Source organism: Mytilus trossulus, chromosome 14, assembly GCF_036588685.1.
Source record: "Mytilus trossulus isolate FHL-02 chromosome 14, PNRI_Mtr1.1.1.hap1, whole genome shotgun sequence".
In the NCBI taxonomy this organism is placed as follows: Eukaryota; Metazoa; Mollusca; class Bivalvia; order Mytilida; family Mytilidae; genus Mytilus; species Mytilus trossulus.
The window spans coordinates 26,470,967-26,490,898 of record NC_086386.1 but is presented as its reverse complement, the minus strand read 5'-3'; the positions used below and the strand labels follow the sequence as shown (position 1 = coordinate 26,490,898).

General features: G+C 30.7%; 1 protein-coding gene across 1 annotated transcript; it reads left to right on the top strand.

Moving 5' to 3' along the window:
- Positions 1-4,025: 4,025 nt before the first annotated feature.
- Positions 4,026-17,049, top strand: LOC134696472 (glycine receptor subunit alpha-3-like). Its single transcript, XM_063558300.1, has 9 exons — positions 4,026-4,164; positions 8,799-8,843; positions 9,125-9,189; positions 9,629-9,696; positions 12,099-12,325; positions 13,507-13,589; positions 14,584-14,715; positions 15,882-16,267; positions 16,827-17,049. Exons 1-9 carry the CDS (start codon positions 4,085-4,087, stop codon positions 16,974-16,976), a joined length of 1,236 nt encoding a protein of 411 aa, XP_063414370.1. The 5' UTR covers positions 4,026-4,084; the 3' UTR covers positions 16,977-17,049.
- The last annotated feature ends 2,883 nt before the right edge of the window (positions 17,050-19,932 follow it).

Below are 19,932 nucleotides of genomic sequence, written 5' to 3'. Positions count from 1 at the left end.
TGTATTTTCATAGAAGTGTGAATTATTAATTATTTAGTAACGTGAAAATTCTTTATTGAATATCAATGGAGCATGGTATGACGTTAATCACTTTCATAGGGTAGCATTTCTAATAAACATTGTTTTAGTAATGTTATTCCAGGAAAGACCATTAGTTTCATATATAACATTTAATGTCATTGTACCTTTTGTCAATTTTTATGATCGTGCAATATGACTCCTAGATATGTTTTCTATTCATTCTTTTTTTGCTGGCTTGTTTCCGTTTCTGTTACATTAGTGTATTTCAGAATCTTATTATATGCTGCAGATATTGGAATTTGTGAAATAAGAACAGGTCAACAAATCAAAATTTGTCTTCAAAGTTAATATATTCCAGCAAACTTATAAATTGTGCAAAACGTCAAAGATGATGTTAAGCATAATTCGTGATTGAAAAAACATTTCTGGCTGACCAATTTATTTTCATTCTGAATTCTTACTCTAAAGACGTCGGTTCTCCCTGGCATATACGATTTTAATGTAATTTGTATACACAACTTTTTGAATTTCAATGCTCAACCTCGTACATGTATTAAGTTTTCCTTCGTGCTGTTTTGAATATAATGCTATCGTCTAGCATACCAACTGTAAGCCTGAACTATTAACAATCGCAATCTGTGTTTTCTTTTAGGAAATAATAGACTGTAATGCATTCTTGAACATCGATTATTATGAAGTAAAAAAAAATATTTTGTTACTTTCCCAATCAAAGAAATTTAAATGAAAAGTTCTGTGTTCTATTACTGTATTATTCGGAAGGTTTATAGAACATTACATTGCATATGAAAATCTATAACTTTATCATTCAAATTTAATGTTAAACTTCTTCCCTTTTACAATACATTGCTATAATTTTTTTAGATATTTCATTTTTGTATACAGTAATGAAATGGACAATTCAAAGTTAATAATAAAATAAAATATACATTAAATGGTAATGGCATAAAAACTAACAATAATACTGACGAAGGTATCACTTCAATGAAGAGACAGTTGCTTTCATATAGAATCACTACTACAATTGTTAGTGTTTTTAATGACCATTAATGCTCGTGTGAAAAACAAATAAATTCCGTGAAATAAGAAAGGACAAGGCACAATTTAGGACTTATTTACTAATGAGTCTTTTGTAGACGAAACGCGCGTCTGGCGTACTAAATTATAATCCTCGTACCTTTGATAACTATTGACCCTGTTATTTCACTAAAACTATAATATTGCCTGATGCCATTACAACACACACTCATCAGCATTAGACAAATTATGTGCATTTTTTTTAAATATGTCTGTAAAAGCCAAGCCGGGATGACAGAATTTGACAGTTACGTCCTAAGAATGATCCCATAACCTTGTTTTTTCCCAATTGTTTAGCCAAATTAACTCATCATATATACTAGGATTGAAATTTTATATTTGTGCAAATTATGGTAATACAAAAGAACAGGCATGGAGCTATGGCTGTTCTGTATACAATTTCTAAGCTTGAACTTGTTATATATAATTCTAAATGCACAACTAAACCAAACCATATTGGCTGGCTCGTACTTCTGATAAATAGCGTCAAGCAAACCCCTAGCCCCCCCCCCCCCCCCCCCAAAAAAAAAACATTGGCATTGTAATTCATTGATGCAAATCGAACTTTAAATGAATTTGTAGAGGAGTAGGTCAGACAATGTGAAAAGGTAAATGGGAAAACCTACTGTTTTCCAATAGATTTATATATCGTTAAAATGTTCTGCCTTTGATACAGACTAGTATGTTATTGATCAAAAATCATCCCACATCAACTTTGCTTCATCTTTTAATTTAACTTCGTTCTTATCAGGTGTTTGGTGGGTTAACAATGCTACATTTCGGTTTTTTTTGTATGTTTATGTCCGCTTAACTTAGCAACTGGTGGCTATTTGGATTGTAGTTTTATTTTAAACAAGAAATAATGGCGTATTAACGTAATTCCGTATGCTTGTCTAACAAAAATCTAAGGAAATCGATTTGAAAACGATTTTAGATGACGCAATATTCGTATTCCATTTAACTTTAGTAAATATGTTCTTGATTGTTTTCTCACGCCAAATAATGATTCAAGGTTCTTAATAATATTTATTTTGGACCAACGGGAATAAGATACCGATAAAATAGGAAGTTAAACATCTGCTTAAATTGGAAAGCTGTTATATATAATACCGTTTACATAGAATAATAAAATATTGAAGAAAAAAGGCTAAGTTGAATTAATTTGGAGGGACATTAAATAGAGGAAATGGTTTAGGAGAAAAATCGCTTATTCATGATTAATCATTTTTTTTTTGTGTATTATATTAACACAATAAAGCCAGATAAAATACGAAGTTGAAGGGCATTGCAGCCACAAAATTCCGTAAGGTTTTGCTAAACATAAATAATGTAATATATGCCTGTGGTAGAAACCGTTGAAACTAATGTGTTTTAAAATAACAAGACATTTCAAGGTTTTTCTGTCCCCACGCACATGTTGCTTTAGCCGTTTGTTTGTCACAATCCTTAAATTTTTAATGTCCTTGACTACGTTTATCGTTGTTGATTTGAGTGCCCTGTGAAAGAATTTTGCAAGTCTATCTTAAATTATTATAAGTATGAATCTTTACAGTTTGGTCATTTGTTAACTATAACTATCAAAGGTACCAGGATTATAATGTTATACGACAGACGCGCGTTTCGTCTACATAAGACTCATCAGTGATGCTCAAAACAAAATAGTTATAAAGCAGGTACAAAGTTGAAGAGCATTGAGGACCCAAAATTCCAAAAAGTTGTGTTTCAAATACGGCTAAGGTAATCTATACCAGATGAATAAATATCGCTCTTCGTAAAATAAAAGTAAACCATTATAGGTCAATGTACGGCCTCCAACACGGAGCCTTGGCTCACACAGATCAAAAAGCTATAAAGGGCCCTAAAATTACTAGTGCAAAACCATTCCAACGGGAAAATAAACGGTACAATAAGGCCATTTTTTGCCAACAATGTCATTAGTCCCAGCATGAGTTTTAGAATTTATTTTTGTTTTATCTTGCTTCAATTATAAATGTTCATAGAAGTATCGGGTATTGGTACTTTTAGAATAAGTTTCAATATAATTTTTAAACAATTTTAAACAATATTTCCTTCATTATATTGTTAAAATATATTATGATTTAATGTTATAACTAGTAAACATTGATTCTTGTATTCCATAAACGTTTGATATGTAAATTTTGATTTTTATGGATATTTTTCTTTTTGTTTACTTTTCGATTGTCTACACTTTTTATGACTTTTTTTAAATATAGTTAAGGAATGACTGTAATCTTTGTTCTGTCTATGAAGAAATAGCATAACAAAATTGGCGCGTATGTTATTTCGAATAGACAGAACAAATATTACTGTAACAGTCATTTCTTATAATTTAATTCTAAATTCCATTCAAAACCGTAGAAACCATGAAAAAACGTTGATGACGTCACGGTCACATGATAAAATTATGTCTATGGGCTGATATCAAAATAACGTTAGCCAATCAGAAGACGTGTTACATCCATAATTAAATTATATAATAATAATGTGTTTGTCATATTTATGTGTATTTGGAACATTTTTCAAACGTTTCATTGATTGTTTTATCTCAGAGGAATAGAACCAATAGAACAACGTGTGTCTCGTCCCTTTTGCATAGTTAAGCAAATAGAATATGTTTAAAGTAAACCATTTGAGTGCAACTTAACTTAATGTGTCAAAACAAACATTCGTGACGAATTCACCTGAATCAATTTCATCAATATAGATGTACTTACCTACATAGGTCAAACAATGAAATTTGAGCTTCCCGATATTAGCTAATTCAGTTTTTGAAATAAAATCGATTAATGAGAAAAGATGGATAATGGAAGACACAATAGGAGATACACTCGTATGTCGTTTCTTTTGTATCGTTCATATTCGATTAAAATAGTATTGACTTCAATTTTAGTATATATGAAAGCGACCCTTATATAGGGTATACATATGGCATTAATCTGTGTTAACAATGAGACATTTTCGTTCTGTGAACATCATTTTTGTGCTTTGGAATTGTATACAGAATGTTAAACCAGTAGCAAATTATGAGTAAGCTTTTAGTTGCTAATTTATTCCAAAAAAATTCTACATAATGAGTAATTGAAAATAGTGAATTATTCTTTAATGTAATTGAATTTTATTTTACCTACTTTCAGTCTTCACTTCGGCATTGTTATTTGAATACATACAATCGTTGGTTTAAATCTATGAAGTGGCCGTTAAAGAATACCACAATATGCGCGAGACATATCGTTGTCTTATAAATGATAATAGTAATTGTTATACCAGAAAGCCAAAACAATTATGAAACGATTACTTTTCAAATACTGTGAAAGTACTTTTATTCGTGGGGTACCAATTTTCGTGGTTTTTGTGGATGACTTTATCCACGAATTTAAGTGTCCAACGAAATAAAACAACCATTGTCCAAATCAAGACATGGAAAGATACCCATCGAAAGGTTTGACTACTGATATGATCTAGAGAATATATTGAATAACGTAAAATCTTTCATAGCAGTCACAGAACTACAACCCAATGCAGGTTTGGTTCATTCAACCTATGCCAACATTTTGAAATTTAGGTATAAAATTGTATGAAAAAATGTTGGCATAGGTTGAATAATTTGTTACAGATTTAGTGTTATAAAAACATAAATTAATCAGGGGCTAATCAATTTACAACCAGTTTAAACCTACCGTTAAAGTATAAAGTTTTTACAAGTACAAGTGAAAATGTAGTAATGATTGTGTGTGTTAAGGATCTCTTTTTCTTATAGGAACTAGTTAAAAATTAATAACTAAATAAATATATAATAAAATGATGAGGAAAAAAAAAGAATTTTATAGATTTTTATTAAAGAAGCAATCATCTTGTCATATTAAATATATATCAGTGTCATTCTCATGAATACATGTAATATAAAATATATGATCAAAATATCAAATACAATGACATAATACACTATTGATACTCGTGTATTGGTGTATTGTATAAGCACTGACTCATGTAAAATATCTATTATAAATGTTCACTATGAATTCCAACATATAGATAAAGGAAGATGTGGTGTGAGTGCCAATGAGACAACTCTCCATCCAAAACACATTTATAAAAGTAAACCAGTATAGGTCAAAGTACGGCCTTCAACACGGATCCTTGGCTCACACCGAACAAAAAGCTATAAAGGGCCCTAAAATTACTAGTTTAAAACCATTCAAACGGGAAAACCAATGGTCTAATCTATATAAAAAAAACAAGAAACGATAAACACGTATAAATTACATAAACAAACGACAACTTAGAATTAGACAAATTTCACTATTATGATTGTCTCAAAAGTCATACTATAAGATATGATGCTGCATCTGCACAATCAACTGGTGTCATGTTATCTATTAGTCTCTTGTGCAAGTTTCACAAAAATATCTCAGGAGTAAGACATGTTATAGAATGATTTTAAGGTATATTATAGTCCTAAGTGGGTTTCACAAAGTGGTCCTAAATTTTGACATTTTCTAAAGTTGGTCACAAAGTAAGGACTACACAAGCGGTTTCTTATGATGGTCTTAGGATAGTCACAAGTTTGTTTATATAAATTACACTCATTTTTTTAGTAGTTTTGCAAATTATCTCATTATTATCTAGTTATCAATTCGCATGATGGAGTTCCAAATTAGAGACACAAAATGTAACCATAAATCTCACAACTGTTGCCATAAATGAAAACAAACACAGAGTACTTATTTTTTTTAAACTAAAACAAAGTAAATAGAGGTTGCACTGTCCAACTGGAAAGTCACTGCCTATAAATGAACCAAAATATTATTCTATTTGATTTATTTTAAGTTTTATATTGAAAAATTAATTTGATTTAAAAAAATCTGTTGAAATTTGGTAAGTTTGTATATTTTGTTAATTGTTTAAGTATGTTTCATATTAAAGACAACAAAATAATGAACAAAAATTATCATAAAACATTGCACCAATAAAATAGCTTTTTATCTCTTTTTTTCTCAAGTATTGTTATATTTAAGTGTTTAATTTCAGAAAGTTAGTCTATTTTTTTTCATTATGATTTTTTTATTTTTTTCAACACAGTTTTGCTAGTATCAAGGGTTCTAATTAACAATTTTTGTCCTTTAAGAAAAAAATTAATTATTCCATTTTTACTACAACTTTTATATAATTGCTATAACAACATATATTGTATGGTTACATTTTGTGTCTCTAATTTGGAACTCCATCATGCGAATTGATAATTAGATAATAATGAGATAATTTGCAAAACTACTAAAAAAATGAGTGTAATTTATATAAACAAACTTGTGACTATCCTAAGACCATCATAAGAATCCGCTTGTGTAGTCCTTACTTTGTGACCAACTTTAGAAAATGTCAAAATTTAGGACCACTTTGTGAAACCCACTAAGGACTAGAATATACCTTAAAATCATTCTATGACATGCCTTACTCCTGAGATATCTTTGTGAAACTTGCACAAGAGACCAATAGATAACAAGACACCAGTTGATTGTGCAGATGCAGCATCATATCTTATAGTATGACTTTTGAGACAATCATAATAGTGAAATAGTCTAATTCTATGTACAGTAGTTGTCGTTTGTTTATGTAATTTATACGTGTTTATCGTTTCTTGTTTTTTTTATATAGATTAGACCATTGGTTTTCCCGTTTGAATGGTTTTAAACTAGTAATTTTAGGGCCCTTTATAGCTTTTTGTTCGGTGTGAGCCAAGGCTCCGTGTTGAAGGCCGTACATTGACCTATACTGGTTTACTTTTATAAATGTTATTTGGATGGAGAGTTGTCTCATTGGCACTCACACCACATCTTCCTTTATCTATATGTTGGAATTCAAAGTGAACATTTAAAATAGATATTTTACATGAGTCCGTGCTTATACAATACACGAGTATCAATAGTGTATTATGTCATTGTATTTGATATTTTGATCATATATTTTATATTACATGTATTCATGAGAATGACACTGATATATATTTAATATGACAAGATGATTGCTTCTTTAATAAAAATCCATAAAATTCTCTTTTTTTTCCTCATCATTTTATTATATATTTATTTAGTTATTAATTTTTAACTAGTTCCTATAAGTAAAAGAGATCCTCAACACACACAATCATTACTACATTTTCACTTGTACTTGTAAAAACTTTATACTTTAACGGTAGGTTTAAACTGGTTGTAAGTTGATTAGCCCCTGATTAATTTATGTTTGTATAACACTTAATCTGTAACAAATTATTCAACCTATGCCAACATTTTTTCATACAATGTTATACCTAAATTTCAAAATGTTGGCATAGGTTGAATGAACCGATTGAATATATTTTTATCAAATGTTTCCCTCGGTTTTAGTTTGTTACCCCGATTTTGATTTTTGTCCATGGATTTATGAGTTTTGAACAGCGGTATACTACTGTTGCCTTTATTTGGCACAGGTTGAAGACACCGCAGGATTATACCCATTTAATCTTAAATAACCTAAACTGTACAACTTTTGATCTTTTAATTCTCTTAAAAAATATTTTTGATCGATGAAAGTCAAATTTCCGGTATTGATATGCTGGTATTATAAAGTGTTCATTTTATATCCTCGTAGTTCTCGTACATATATATGGGAAATTATAATTTCATGCTGTGCATGATTTTGATAAGAATTATTTGACAATTTAAGATACGTTTATAGCATTTGTTTATGTTACTGTTTTCTTTAGGTGACATGTTTATGGCATAATTAACACCTCTGATGGTCTTTAATCTGTTGATTACTTTATCATGGGTTAATTAGTGTTATCACTACGATTAACACATTAACACGGGTCAGTGTTTACTTTGCAATTTCCTCAATCCAGAGTATTTGTAACCTTCGTTTATAAAGGCTTTAATTTTTAATTTTTAATTTTTTTTTAGAAAACTAAAATCCACGAATTTAAAACCCATGAACATGTAAATATTGCTCAAACCACGAAAATTGATACAGTACTAGTATTTGATCCCAATTATTGTAACATAAACCTAATATGTCTGCTTCTGTTGCTCGTCCATTTTTGTTAATAAAACTTTAGATAATTGCCATACACGTGAGAGGTTTATCTAGCTTTAAAGTTAGGTTTAACACTCTCTTTGAAAAATGTCAGTACCAAGACCGATATTAAACTGATGTTTTCCATTAGTTCCTTTGTTTGTTGATTTTTTCTAGTTTTTATTGACTTCCCCCATTTTGTATTTAGTTTTTTTTAGTTTAAACATATTTATATTTAGTGGATTGGGAAACAAGTTTTGCAACTTATACTAATCCGTTTCCACTTTGCGGGTACGAGTGCTGTCTTGTAGCGGCATTAGCCTGCTCTATTTTGAAATCTACAAGGGTGTCTTTAACGTGCAAGACACATGGCTCTCTCTTAACACGGGTCAGCCATTTATCGTCCTCTTCCTCAAGACCATACTCGTAAATGGTGTCAAGGGAGAGCCGAAAATCAGTCCCTGAAATTGTATTTACATTTGAGTACAGCATTTGTATTATACTTTTTTACTATTATATGATGATTATTATGTATTAATTATAGTATATTATATACGTTGCTGTCATATGTTTATAATCATAAACTACTGCAATACGTTGTTGTATATTTTAAGCGACCATAATGCAACAGTACTACAGAACGAAAATGGAATGTTGAGGTAAATAATGTTAGAGTTTTGATATCAACAATATGAAATAATTGTGTTTTAGGATTCATGTGACCTTAATATACACAAAATATTTTCAAAACTTAAATCCATACTCTCTCTTATAAATGTCTGTTTCGTTCATTTTCCTCTAGCCTATGTGTTTTTGTATACCATTGTATCAACATAGTTTTTTTCAGAATAAAATATACATATATATATAAATATATATAAAAGTACTGTTTCTCGAGTTTGATTGGTTTCCCGAAAGAACGATTTTCCTTTTTATTCAGACAATCCATACTAGAAGAAATGTTATCTACATATGATAAAAGATTTCCACCTCATTACAACGACGGTAAGTATTATTAATTTTCAAAACAATCCGTGCGTCTCATTTTCGTTTCCGCAAACTTAAAAGAGGGGGCGAAAAATACCAGAGGGACAGTCAAACTCATAGATCGAAAATAAAATGACAACGCCATGACTAAAAATTAAAAACACAAACAGACAAATGATAGTACACAGTTGGCATCATCTAAATTTTATAAAACTCATACACAAAACTAAGAACTAAAACAGGAAGACAGACTCTGAATGTGGACAGTGAGTCAATTACTTTGTTAGAGTCAGGGCCCTTATTTATTTGAACATTGTAGTATATCAGTTGACCGTTGGCAGGATTCAATAACACTCTTTTACTTTTTCGTTTTGTCTTGAAACATGTTGTTCCCCTGTTATGAAAATACGAATATTATTTTAATTTGCTTTATTTAAATGATGCATTCATTTTTCAGTAATTCCAGTTAAAGTTAAAGTACAGATGTACGTGTTGAGTGTATTTGAGATCGATGCATCTGAAATGGTAATGACGTTAATATGATTATTTTTTTTAATAAAACAGTACATAACTTCATAGTCACGAAACACATAAGTGGTACTCAATGGTTGTGATATTCTTTCATGAGATCGATTTTAATTGACTAATACTATACACCACTTACACTGTTTGTTTCTTCAGCTGAAGTTTGATCCATATGATTTAAATATTTAGCAAAACAACCACGTTTTACACTTCTTTTTTTTTTAACTTATTAAAAAATGAACACCATATTATACAATCTGTGTCCGCAAATGCAACTTGAAGACCCATTGAAAGATCATTTGGCGCAAACGTAGAACGCCAACAAAGCCTATTTTGAATTCAACTTATATAGTCTCAGCGTATTAATTCCCGTTGTAAAATGTCACTGAAAAAAGAATATGTGCACGTTTCCATGTTAAAGCGAACCTTAATATCGTTCTCAAAAATCACTATTTGGAAATTACGGTTACCAGTTCACGTAATGATAAGTATTTGCTACATACATATTAACTAACGAACCGATGCAAAAATCAAAATACGTAAGCAACATCTACAAATTATGTAAACGAGAAGCTTTTTAGAGGGTAATCAAAGCTACATGTCGGGTTAACTCCATGACATACTAATGATCAAGGCAAACACTAGTTCACAAACCAATACTCAGAAAATTGGCAAATAAGAGGACCAGTACTGAACTTGTGTACTCCGGGATGGTAAAAAAAATCCTCACCAAAGTTTAGTTACAATTCATATTTCTATTCATTAATTATGCATAAAACGATAGAGAATTGGTAAATGACTCTTGTTTAACTCTACGAAATCAACAATTCAAAATGCTGCGTTATATACATTTGACATTGCATTCTTAACAGTTAGCATTTTTTTGGTAAATTATGTTGTCAATTTCTAAATTATCTTATTGAATTCTATACTTCCAAATCGGCAAATCAGATATTAGGATCTAATCTATAATTATCAGATGGAATATGACAATACCTGTTCTAAATTGTGGCCTTTAAAAAATATTTTATCCATCACATGTAAAAAAAAAATCAAAGGTTTTAGTATTTAACTCTAATGGTAAAACATATCTGAATGAGTTTTTCTATAACGATAATGCCATACAAACTGTCTCCAAATATTGTTACTTGGGAATAATGTTAAAGTGTAATGGCAACTTCAACTTAGCTGTATCCTTACTAATGGGAAAAGCTAGGAAAGCATGTTTTAAGAGTAAGAAAACAATTGGATTGGATAATCCTTGTAAACTTTTAGAAAAATTATTTGATTCATTAGTTAACCCCATATTGCTGTATTGTAGCGAGATTTGGGGGTGTTTTTGATAATTCGGGAGATAATTCCTTTATGTGAAAATTTCATATGAAATTCATAAAAGAAATTCTAGGTGTTCATTGTAAAGCAATTAATGCTGCTTGTAGAGCTGAACTTTGCAGGCTACCGCTATGCTAAAAAATATCATTTTCTTGTATTAAGTTTTATGGTCATATTTTAAGGTCTGAAAACACACTTATATCCAAAGTTTTTCTGGCAACTGAAAAAAAATAACCCCTGGACAAAGAAACTTTATTCTATTTTTAACAATCTAGGATTTTCAAACCTAGCTGGGGGAAACTTTTCTATTAAACAATATCTACCAAGTATTAAACAACGAGTGATTAATCAGTGCACACAGGATCAATCATCAAAAATTCATGATTCATCAAAACTAAAATTTTACCAACAATTTCATAATTCGAAGCAGCGTAGTTCTTATGTTGATGTTCTAAGTAATAGATTAGAAAGGTCATCTCTGTGTAAAATTAGATTGAGTGCACACAATCTTGCTATTGAAAAGGGGCGATATTTAGGTTTACCCACCGATGAACGAGTTTGTAATGTATGTAAATCAGGTGAGGTAGAAGTTGAAAATCACTTTTTACTGAAATGTGGAATTTTTTCCAACTATAGAATTAACTTTAAAAATAAGATATTAAATATACTTCCTACATGTTGTAGTGAAAATCAGCTAAATATTAATAGTTGTATTAATAGTAATTCTTTAAAAGTCCTGAAAAAGACTAGTTCTTATATATATAAATGTCTGGTGTATAGAAACGAAATTTTAGCTTCTTAATTATAACATATTTAACTACTAATGCTGTATTCATTGTTATGCACTGTAATATGGGCCTTTGCCAATTATTGTAATTGTGTTTGTGCCAATAAAATATTTGTATTTGTATTTGTATTTGTAACAAATAATGAGAAAAAGTATGCTTTTAATTCAATTTCAAATATACTTCTAGTAACTTTATGTACTAAATCTTAATATTTCTTCAATAATATGGATTTATAATGCATTACTGAGGTCTTCATATAGTAAATTATAATTATATGTTTAGACGTTTTCTATCAGCATGTTTTTGAGACAAGAATGGGTTGATCGTCGACTTCAGTTTGAAACCAAAGACAATTTGTTGAACATTTCACTGGATAATGAAATCACAAAAGAAATCTGGGTACCAGATCTGGCTTTTACAAGTGATACACATACTTATTTCCATGAACTTACACGTCCTAATAGATTGATGATTATTTACCCAAATGGGAAGGTCGTCTATAGTATAAGGTCAGTAGATAGTTATCAAAGGTACCAGGATTATGATTTAATACGCTAGACGCGCGTTTCGTCTACATAAGACTCATCAGTGACGCTCAGATCGAAATAAATTTATCATTTTAAAAACATTATAAGATATAACTTAACCTAAAACTAGTGATATGTGCTTTGTGAATATTTTTTATAACGTCACCTTTTTTTTTAAGAGTAGTAAACTAGCTATATCATGAATTTAGAGTTAAATCAAGGATATGTTGATTCATGAAATTACATAATTTACATAAAGTTTTGGTAGACATTTTCCGCAGCGATCATATAACGGAAAACACATGCATTTACAATCATATCTCATTTTCTAATAACTTTATAAAGATACAAACTCTCTCCAAGCACCTGATCTCACTTAACCAGAAGTTACTAAGACTTAGTATTCACAACAGCTCCCCTCCCCATTTTTTTGTTTGTTTTGTGCCTATACTACTTTAGCCTTTTACTGTATAGATCGATTATGCTATTCCATATATGTTATGACAAGTACAAATTGTCCTTATATCCACAGTATCATCAATAACAGTCCGGATAAATAATATTTTAATCTTGATGAAACAATTTGAAGAAAACCACCGTCAATCGAAACTGTAATCTCTATCAGGAGCGTAAATACTGCAACATAATCGAAAGCTATAAAGTCTTTAAAAATGAAAGGATATAGAGACTTTTTATAGAAGTTCAATAGATAATTACGACAAATGCAAAAAAAAATGCAACACAAAACAAGGAAATGGATAGTAGACCCCATTTTAAAATTCATAAATCTATCAACTATACAATATTTCTATAAACGTACGCATTGTTTCATTTATAATTGATGTTTCCAGTAGTAAAACAAGGTATCAATGATATAACAATTTTTAATATTTTTTAATACTGCAATATAATCGAAAGATATAAATTCTTTTTAAAATAAAAGGGTATATATAGTCTATATATAGAAGTTCAATAGATAACTACCACAAATGCAAAAAAATGCAACTGAAAACGAGGAAATGTAAAGTAGACTCTGTTTCAATGTTCATAAATCTATCAACTATACAATATTTCTATAAACGTACGCATTATTTTATTTAAAATTAATGTCTCCAGTATTCAAAAAAAAGATTCAATAGTATAACGGTTTTTTAATATTTAAGGGTGACCGGGAAATTCACGTGTTTTATGGACTTAACAAAATTTCCATTTGATGAACAACGTTGTCCTATTGAGTTAGAAAGTTGTAAGTAGTATATTCGCCTTATTTTTCTTTTCTTCATTTGAAAAAAAAAGTAAAATCACAAAAATACTTAACTCAGAGGAAAATCAAATCGGAAAGTCCTTAATAACATGGCAAAATCAAATGACAAAAACACATCAAAAACGAATGAACAACAGCTGTCATATTCCTGACTTGGTACAGGCATTTTCAAATGATGAAACCTGGTTTTATAGCGCTAAACCTCTCATTTTGTTCGACAGTCTCGTCATTTGAAAAGATACAAGTCCTTAAAAGAAGGCTTCTTCCTTATTAGTTTCATCTAAAAAAATAAAAAACGCTCCGTTTTTTATAGTACTAAACTAAGACTCAAATTTGGATACAATCTTTTCATTTTATTTTTAATGGTACTATTTTGCTGTCTTCATATACCGTGTCATTTCTGTTAGTGTTATCAAACCTGGTTTTTCGTCAGTTTCGAAGGTTAAACCGGCTAACCTAACAAATATAGAGACGCGAATTGAATATCAACTGAAGCATTAAGCTGCACACTGTAACTGCATATATTTGGATTTTGTCAATTTGGTTTTGGTTAACTGTAACAATTTCAAATGTATACTGAGAGATGACAACATTATTTCAGCACGTGTTTATGAGTGAATCATAATAAATTCTAACACGGAAATTGTTCTGTGGTTTAGGGTATACAATTTCTCAATTTCATCCTGGTTCTTTCCTTTTTTATTTTAATTTGTTCCTTTAGGGGAAAACAAATACACAGGGAAGATTCGTACCACTTAACCAATTTAAATTGTTTCGTTTTCAATCAGTACAAGTAATCCTTATTAGATATAAGCATTACGACTATATTGGTTTGAAGCTGTTTTGTGCTCACTTTGTATTGGAAGTCGATGTCTCACACAATTTTAAAAGCCGAACTATAAAAACTTATCTAAAGTAAAATACATAAAACTGATGTGTAGATTCCATATAAACATGTACCATTGATTTTTTACAGATGGTTTCACTAACTCTATCATCTCCTTCCAATGGACAGAACCAGCTGCAGCTTTTCGTGATGATGTAAAGCATAGTCAATTCGAATTAGGAGAGACACAGTCTTATACACGCAATCTGACATATTCAACAGGTAATAATTACATAACATAGATATAGGAAGATGGGGTGTGAGTGCCAATGAGACAACTCTCCATCCAAATAACAATTTATAAAAGTAAACCATTATAGGTCAATGTACGGCCTTCAACACGGAGCATTGGCTCACACCGAACAACAAGCTATAAAGAGCCCCAAAATTACCAGGGAAAAACCATTCAAACGGGAAATCCAACGGTGTAATTTATATAAAAAATGTTTCAGAATAATCCGTTATTTTGATTGGATAACAACTAAAAATCATTCTAGAATTAACCTTCATATCCAAATAGTTTAATTTTGGATGTAATGCGTCTTCTGATTGGCTATCAGCCAATAGACATTATTTAGTCATGAGATCGTGACGTCATCAACGTTTTGTCATGGTTTTCTACGGTTTAAAATGGAATTTAGAATTAAATAATAAGAAATGACTGTAATATTTTTTCTGTCTATTCGAAATAACATAAAAAATGTGGTGCACACTGTTAAATAACCCGCTACGCGGACAGAAAAATTAATCATTCCTTAAATGAAAAAAATTATAAAATGAAGCATTCAATTCTTATCTGAATTACTATTAACGTTGGTCACTACACGGGTGCACTACAAAATTGTACTAGACCAAAATCACAACGAGCAATATTTAACGTGCTGGTTCACAGTAAGACAAGTAACCTTACTTTGAAAAATAAGTATGGCTCCGAGCCGACCAGTCTTTAATATTGCTCCTTAAAGCCACGTGCTAAGCGGAGAAGCAGCAAATACCAATTTTAATGTCTTTGGTCTGACCGGACCGAGGTTCGAACCAACGAGATCCTGTATTTGCTCTTAGTTCCTTTTGAATCCAATAAAAACATAAACATCTTGTTTTCTTTTTCTTCATATCAAGCACATGTCATTTATACAAATAACAGGTAAACTGCAAAACCGAGATAAATGCTTCACTTATTTTAATTCGAAGAACAATATAAGCTATCTCCTTTAATGACGATGATGTACTACAGTGTCATTTAAGATACATGGCGATATCAAGCTTCGTGACTGAAAGGTCTTGTTGTTTAAGAACATCAATAGTCAAGTTCCTACAAGAAAGAAACACGTACTTGAAAACACTATTGGAGGATTATCACTATTAAGAATTCCATGTTATTTTTACAGGTACCTACAGTAGTATTGGTGTAACCTTGATGTTTATAAGGCGATATGAGTTTTATCTTATTCAGATATATGCGCCATCTGTTCTTGTTGTCATGCTTTCCTGGTTATCCTTTTGGTTGGACGTAGATGCAATACCAGCAAGAATCTCCCTCGGTATACTAACAGTCCTTACTATTTCTTCAAACGGTAATATGAGTGTCTCGATGGCTCAGCGTGTGTCCTACATACGGGCTATTGATATTTGGAATTCTGTGTGTTTGATCCTTGTCTTTTGTGCCGTTATGGAGTATGCATATGTTTGCGTGTCAGTTAGGGTGCATCAAAGGAGAAAATCGGAAACATCGTCTAGCGATATCGAAATCTGCAACAACAACAAACAGATGAAGGTATGTAACATTAACGGTACCAATTTTACTGCACTATATGCACAATTTGGTAGTACCTGTCTTTTCGGAGATACTCGATGCCAAACTTCTAAATTCCATTTTTTTTGTATTTAATATATAATTAATAATAATGTTATTGTCATTCACTTTTAAAGCAAATGCGATTAGCCCGCATTAGTATTTTATTGAAGTATTGAACAATAATGATTAATAAAGATATTTATGGATGTAATATATGAACTCGATACATTTAATTAAAAGGGATGGATAATGAAAAGTGCAAAAATAAATATCACAAATAATGTTTTTTTGTAATATGGTAAAAGCTACTAGAATCTATATCACATGTATATGTTGGTGGATTGTTCATTTTGATATTTACCAGAGATGTTATTGAAACCATATGGAGGCCATCCAGAAGTTTTGTATAAAATCACTATTATTGAATAGAAACTGATACAATGATATTAATAACTAATTCTTTCAGACTTTCGTGTCGTAAATCAAAATTTGTCTTTCATGTGTCATTATTTTTTATATTGATGATTTTATTTTGTAGCATGGATTTCAGACTGAAAAACAAAGTGAACGTTCATATGATCAGCTGGAAAGGGAAACAGCAAGGACAGTTGACAAAATATCGAGAGTTGCGTTCCCTTTAGTATTTTTTATTTTCAATTGTGTTTACTGGTTATATTATATGACATAAACGAACAAACAATTCATACGTCAAAACTTGTTCAGTACTTTCACAACAACACAGTTTCCTGAAGAAGAACACTTTCAACGTCGAGACAATCTGTGTTGGTCAAAACCTTGTAACTATGACGTCTTCATATTTCAGTTATACTTGTGAAGAACATTAAATTTCTATACAAATACTGCTTTCAGCGTCAATCTGGAAGTTTAAGTATAAAATTAATCGTGTCTTGGCTTATTGTTTGCTATATGCCGTCAGTAAAGTGACGCAACGTAGAGATTGGGTCAAAATACCAGACTATGTTAATTAAGGGAAAGTTCGCGTATATATAAAGAAATTTGGATTCCTACATTCACAATATCTATATGTGAATATATCTAAATGTCAGAAGTAGCTTGATATGGCTCTTCTTAACCGTTATGAAATAACCGTTTCACAAATGATATCGGATATGTTCCTTACGTCGTATCTACAATCCCATTCTATTTCATGTATTTGACCTACCGAATTAGACTATTTACCGGATTTGTAATCACATAAGCAATACGACGGGTGCCGCATGTGGAGCAGGATCAGCTTACCCTTCCGGAGCACCTGAGATCACCCCTAGTTTTTGTTGGGGTTCGTGTTGTTAATTCTTTAGTTTTCTATGTTGTGTCATGTGTACTATTGTTTTTCTGTTTGTCTTTTTCATTTTTAGCCATGGCGTTGTCAGTTTGTTTTAGATTTATGAGTTTGACTGTCCCTTTGGTATCTTTCGTCCCTCTTTTAACATCAGTCAAATGTTGTCGTCTAAATATAAAGGGATACTTTACCGGATGAATACAATTTAATTCATTAATCATAAGTATATCACTGTATGAATGCTACTTTAATTATCTTTTTCTGAATGCGAGTGTACTATTGATTGAGTACCATGATTAAACATTATTTCAACATTATTTCTTCAATCAATACTTTCATCACTGTCCAAGATGAATTAGAAATCACAAACACTAAATAAAAATTTTGGCAATAAATATTTAATAAAAAAATCTTGACTATAGTCCTTAATGTTATCAAAACATATATAGTTTAACAACAAATTTGCTATATCTAAAATTAACAAAAAGGGGGGGGGGTTATTATATAAAGAATCATCAAATCTGAAATTTGAATTTCTACCCAAGCAATATATTTACTTGCTGTATTTGACAAAACTTTTAGGAATTCTTAGGTCCGAAATGCTGTTTACCTTCGTACTTTACTTGGCCTTGTAAACGTTTTTAGTTGGAGCTTCACTGGTGAGTATTTTGCAGATGAAACTTGCGCATGACGTCAAAAATATCAATGTTGGTACCTTCGATAACTATCAAATACATAGAAAAATACTTACAAGTTAACGTATATAGTCTCGATCTCCCTAACAGTCTGTGGTTTATACATGTCATTGTACGCTGATGTGCATACTTGTAAACAATCTAAAATCCTTTTATTTATTCGTATTTCAGTCTATCTTTCATTTTATTTCTTAATATCAGATTAGTATTCAGAATTTTTATAAACCTGCAATCTGGGAAGCCATATGAGCTTTTTACTTGTCACTGTTTAATTCGTTTCTAAAAGAGTGGTGACCTACAATAGGACCAACTACAAAATATAATATGCGATACCCGCTTTTCCAAATTCGGAAAAAAATTGTGAGCAAGAAACGATTCGACAACACATCACATCATCTTTAATTTAATAACCTTTCTCCCCAACCTTGATTTTCATTTTGTGGTAAACCCTGGTAATCAAACGAAATGAACAATTATCAATAATTCATATACAATATATATTTCAAGTCTCAATTGATAACTATACGTTCAAAACTATAATTGCGTTGGGTAAAAACTGCAATTTTTATACGTGTGCATGCAAAACAAATGTCTTGGTAGACGGGTCTAAATACAGCACAAAAAACATTTACCAAAAGACAAAAAAAAGATAAGGCATATTTTAAGAAAACGCATTCGACTAGCAGGTCGAATAATGAATGTTCTTAAACACTACTGACTACATATCTATTGCTATTTTCGTTTTTTTTTATAATAGAAACCAGGTTCAACCCGACATTTTTTCTTAAAACATCCTGTACCAAGTCAGGAATATGGCAGTTGTTATCTTATAGTCGTTTCTATGAATGTTGCATTGCCGTTTGTTTTGGGTCTTTGTTACACTTGGGCTTTTCTGTTGTTTACTTGTTTTCCTGTTATAGTTGATGTATTTCCCTCGGTTTAAGTTTGTAACCCAGATTTTTTTTTTCTTCATTTCAATCGATTTATGAATTTCAAACAGCGATAAACTGTTGTTGTCGTTATTTGTAGAATTTGGTTCTAATGACCGGATTGGTCCCGTTATTTTTGTCGTTTGGTTGACATTGTCATTGACGAATAGATTCTTGGGTAATCGGTATTTACGTGCTTATTGTACAACATGTCGTGTACGCTTGTTGATTATTCGGCAAAATTGTTCAAAAATGTAACAATCAGACATGACGTTAAAAATTTCATAGACACACATTTTCCTGTCATTTTCAATCTCTGTGTTAACCTTGTGCTTGTTTTGCTGATTCAGCTAAAGTTTTCTTCAAAATATTTAGCATTTCATGTTTGTAAGCTTGAATAACTAATGGATAACAGTTAAGAACTCTCATCAGATATACTAGTAAGCAGTTGTTTTTTGTGCAATGTCTTTTGTTAGTCAAATTACTTAGTTAAAAGTACAGGCTGTTGAAACGGATGATCACGATGTTAGGTTTCCGTATTGACCAGTTTAAGTTCCGTATTTTTGTCGATATATACATATTTGAAAAGTATATGTTCCATTAACCGTCTAAAAAACCCGTTTCATTCTAAAAATATTAATTACAATTTCCGCGGTTAAAAAATCACCTACACAATTTTTATCATCTAATATCTACTTCTTTATCTGTGTGTATACA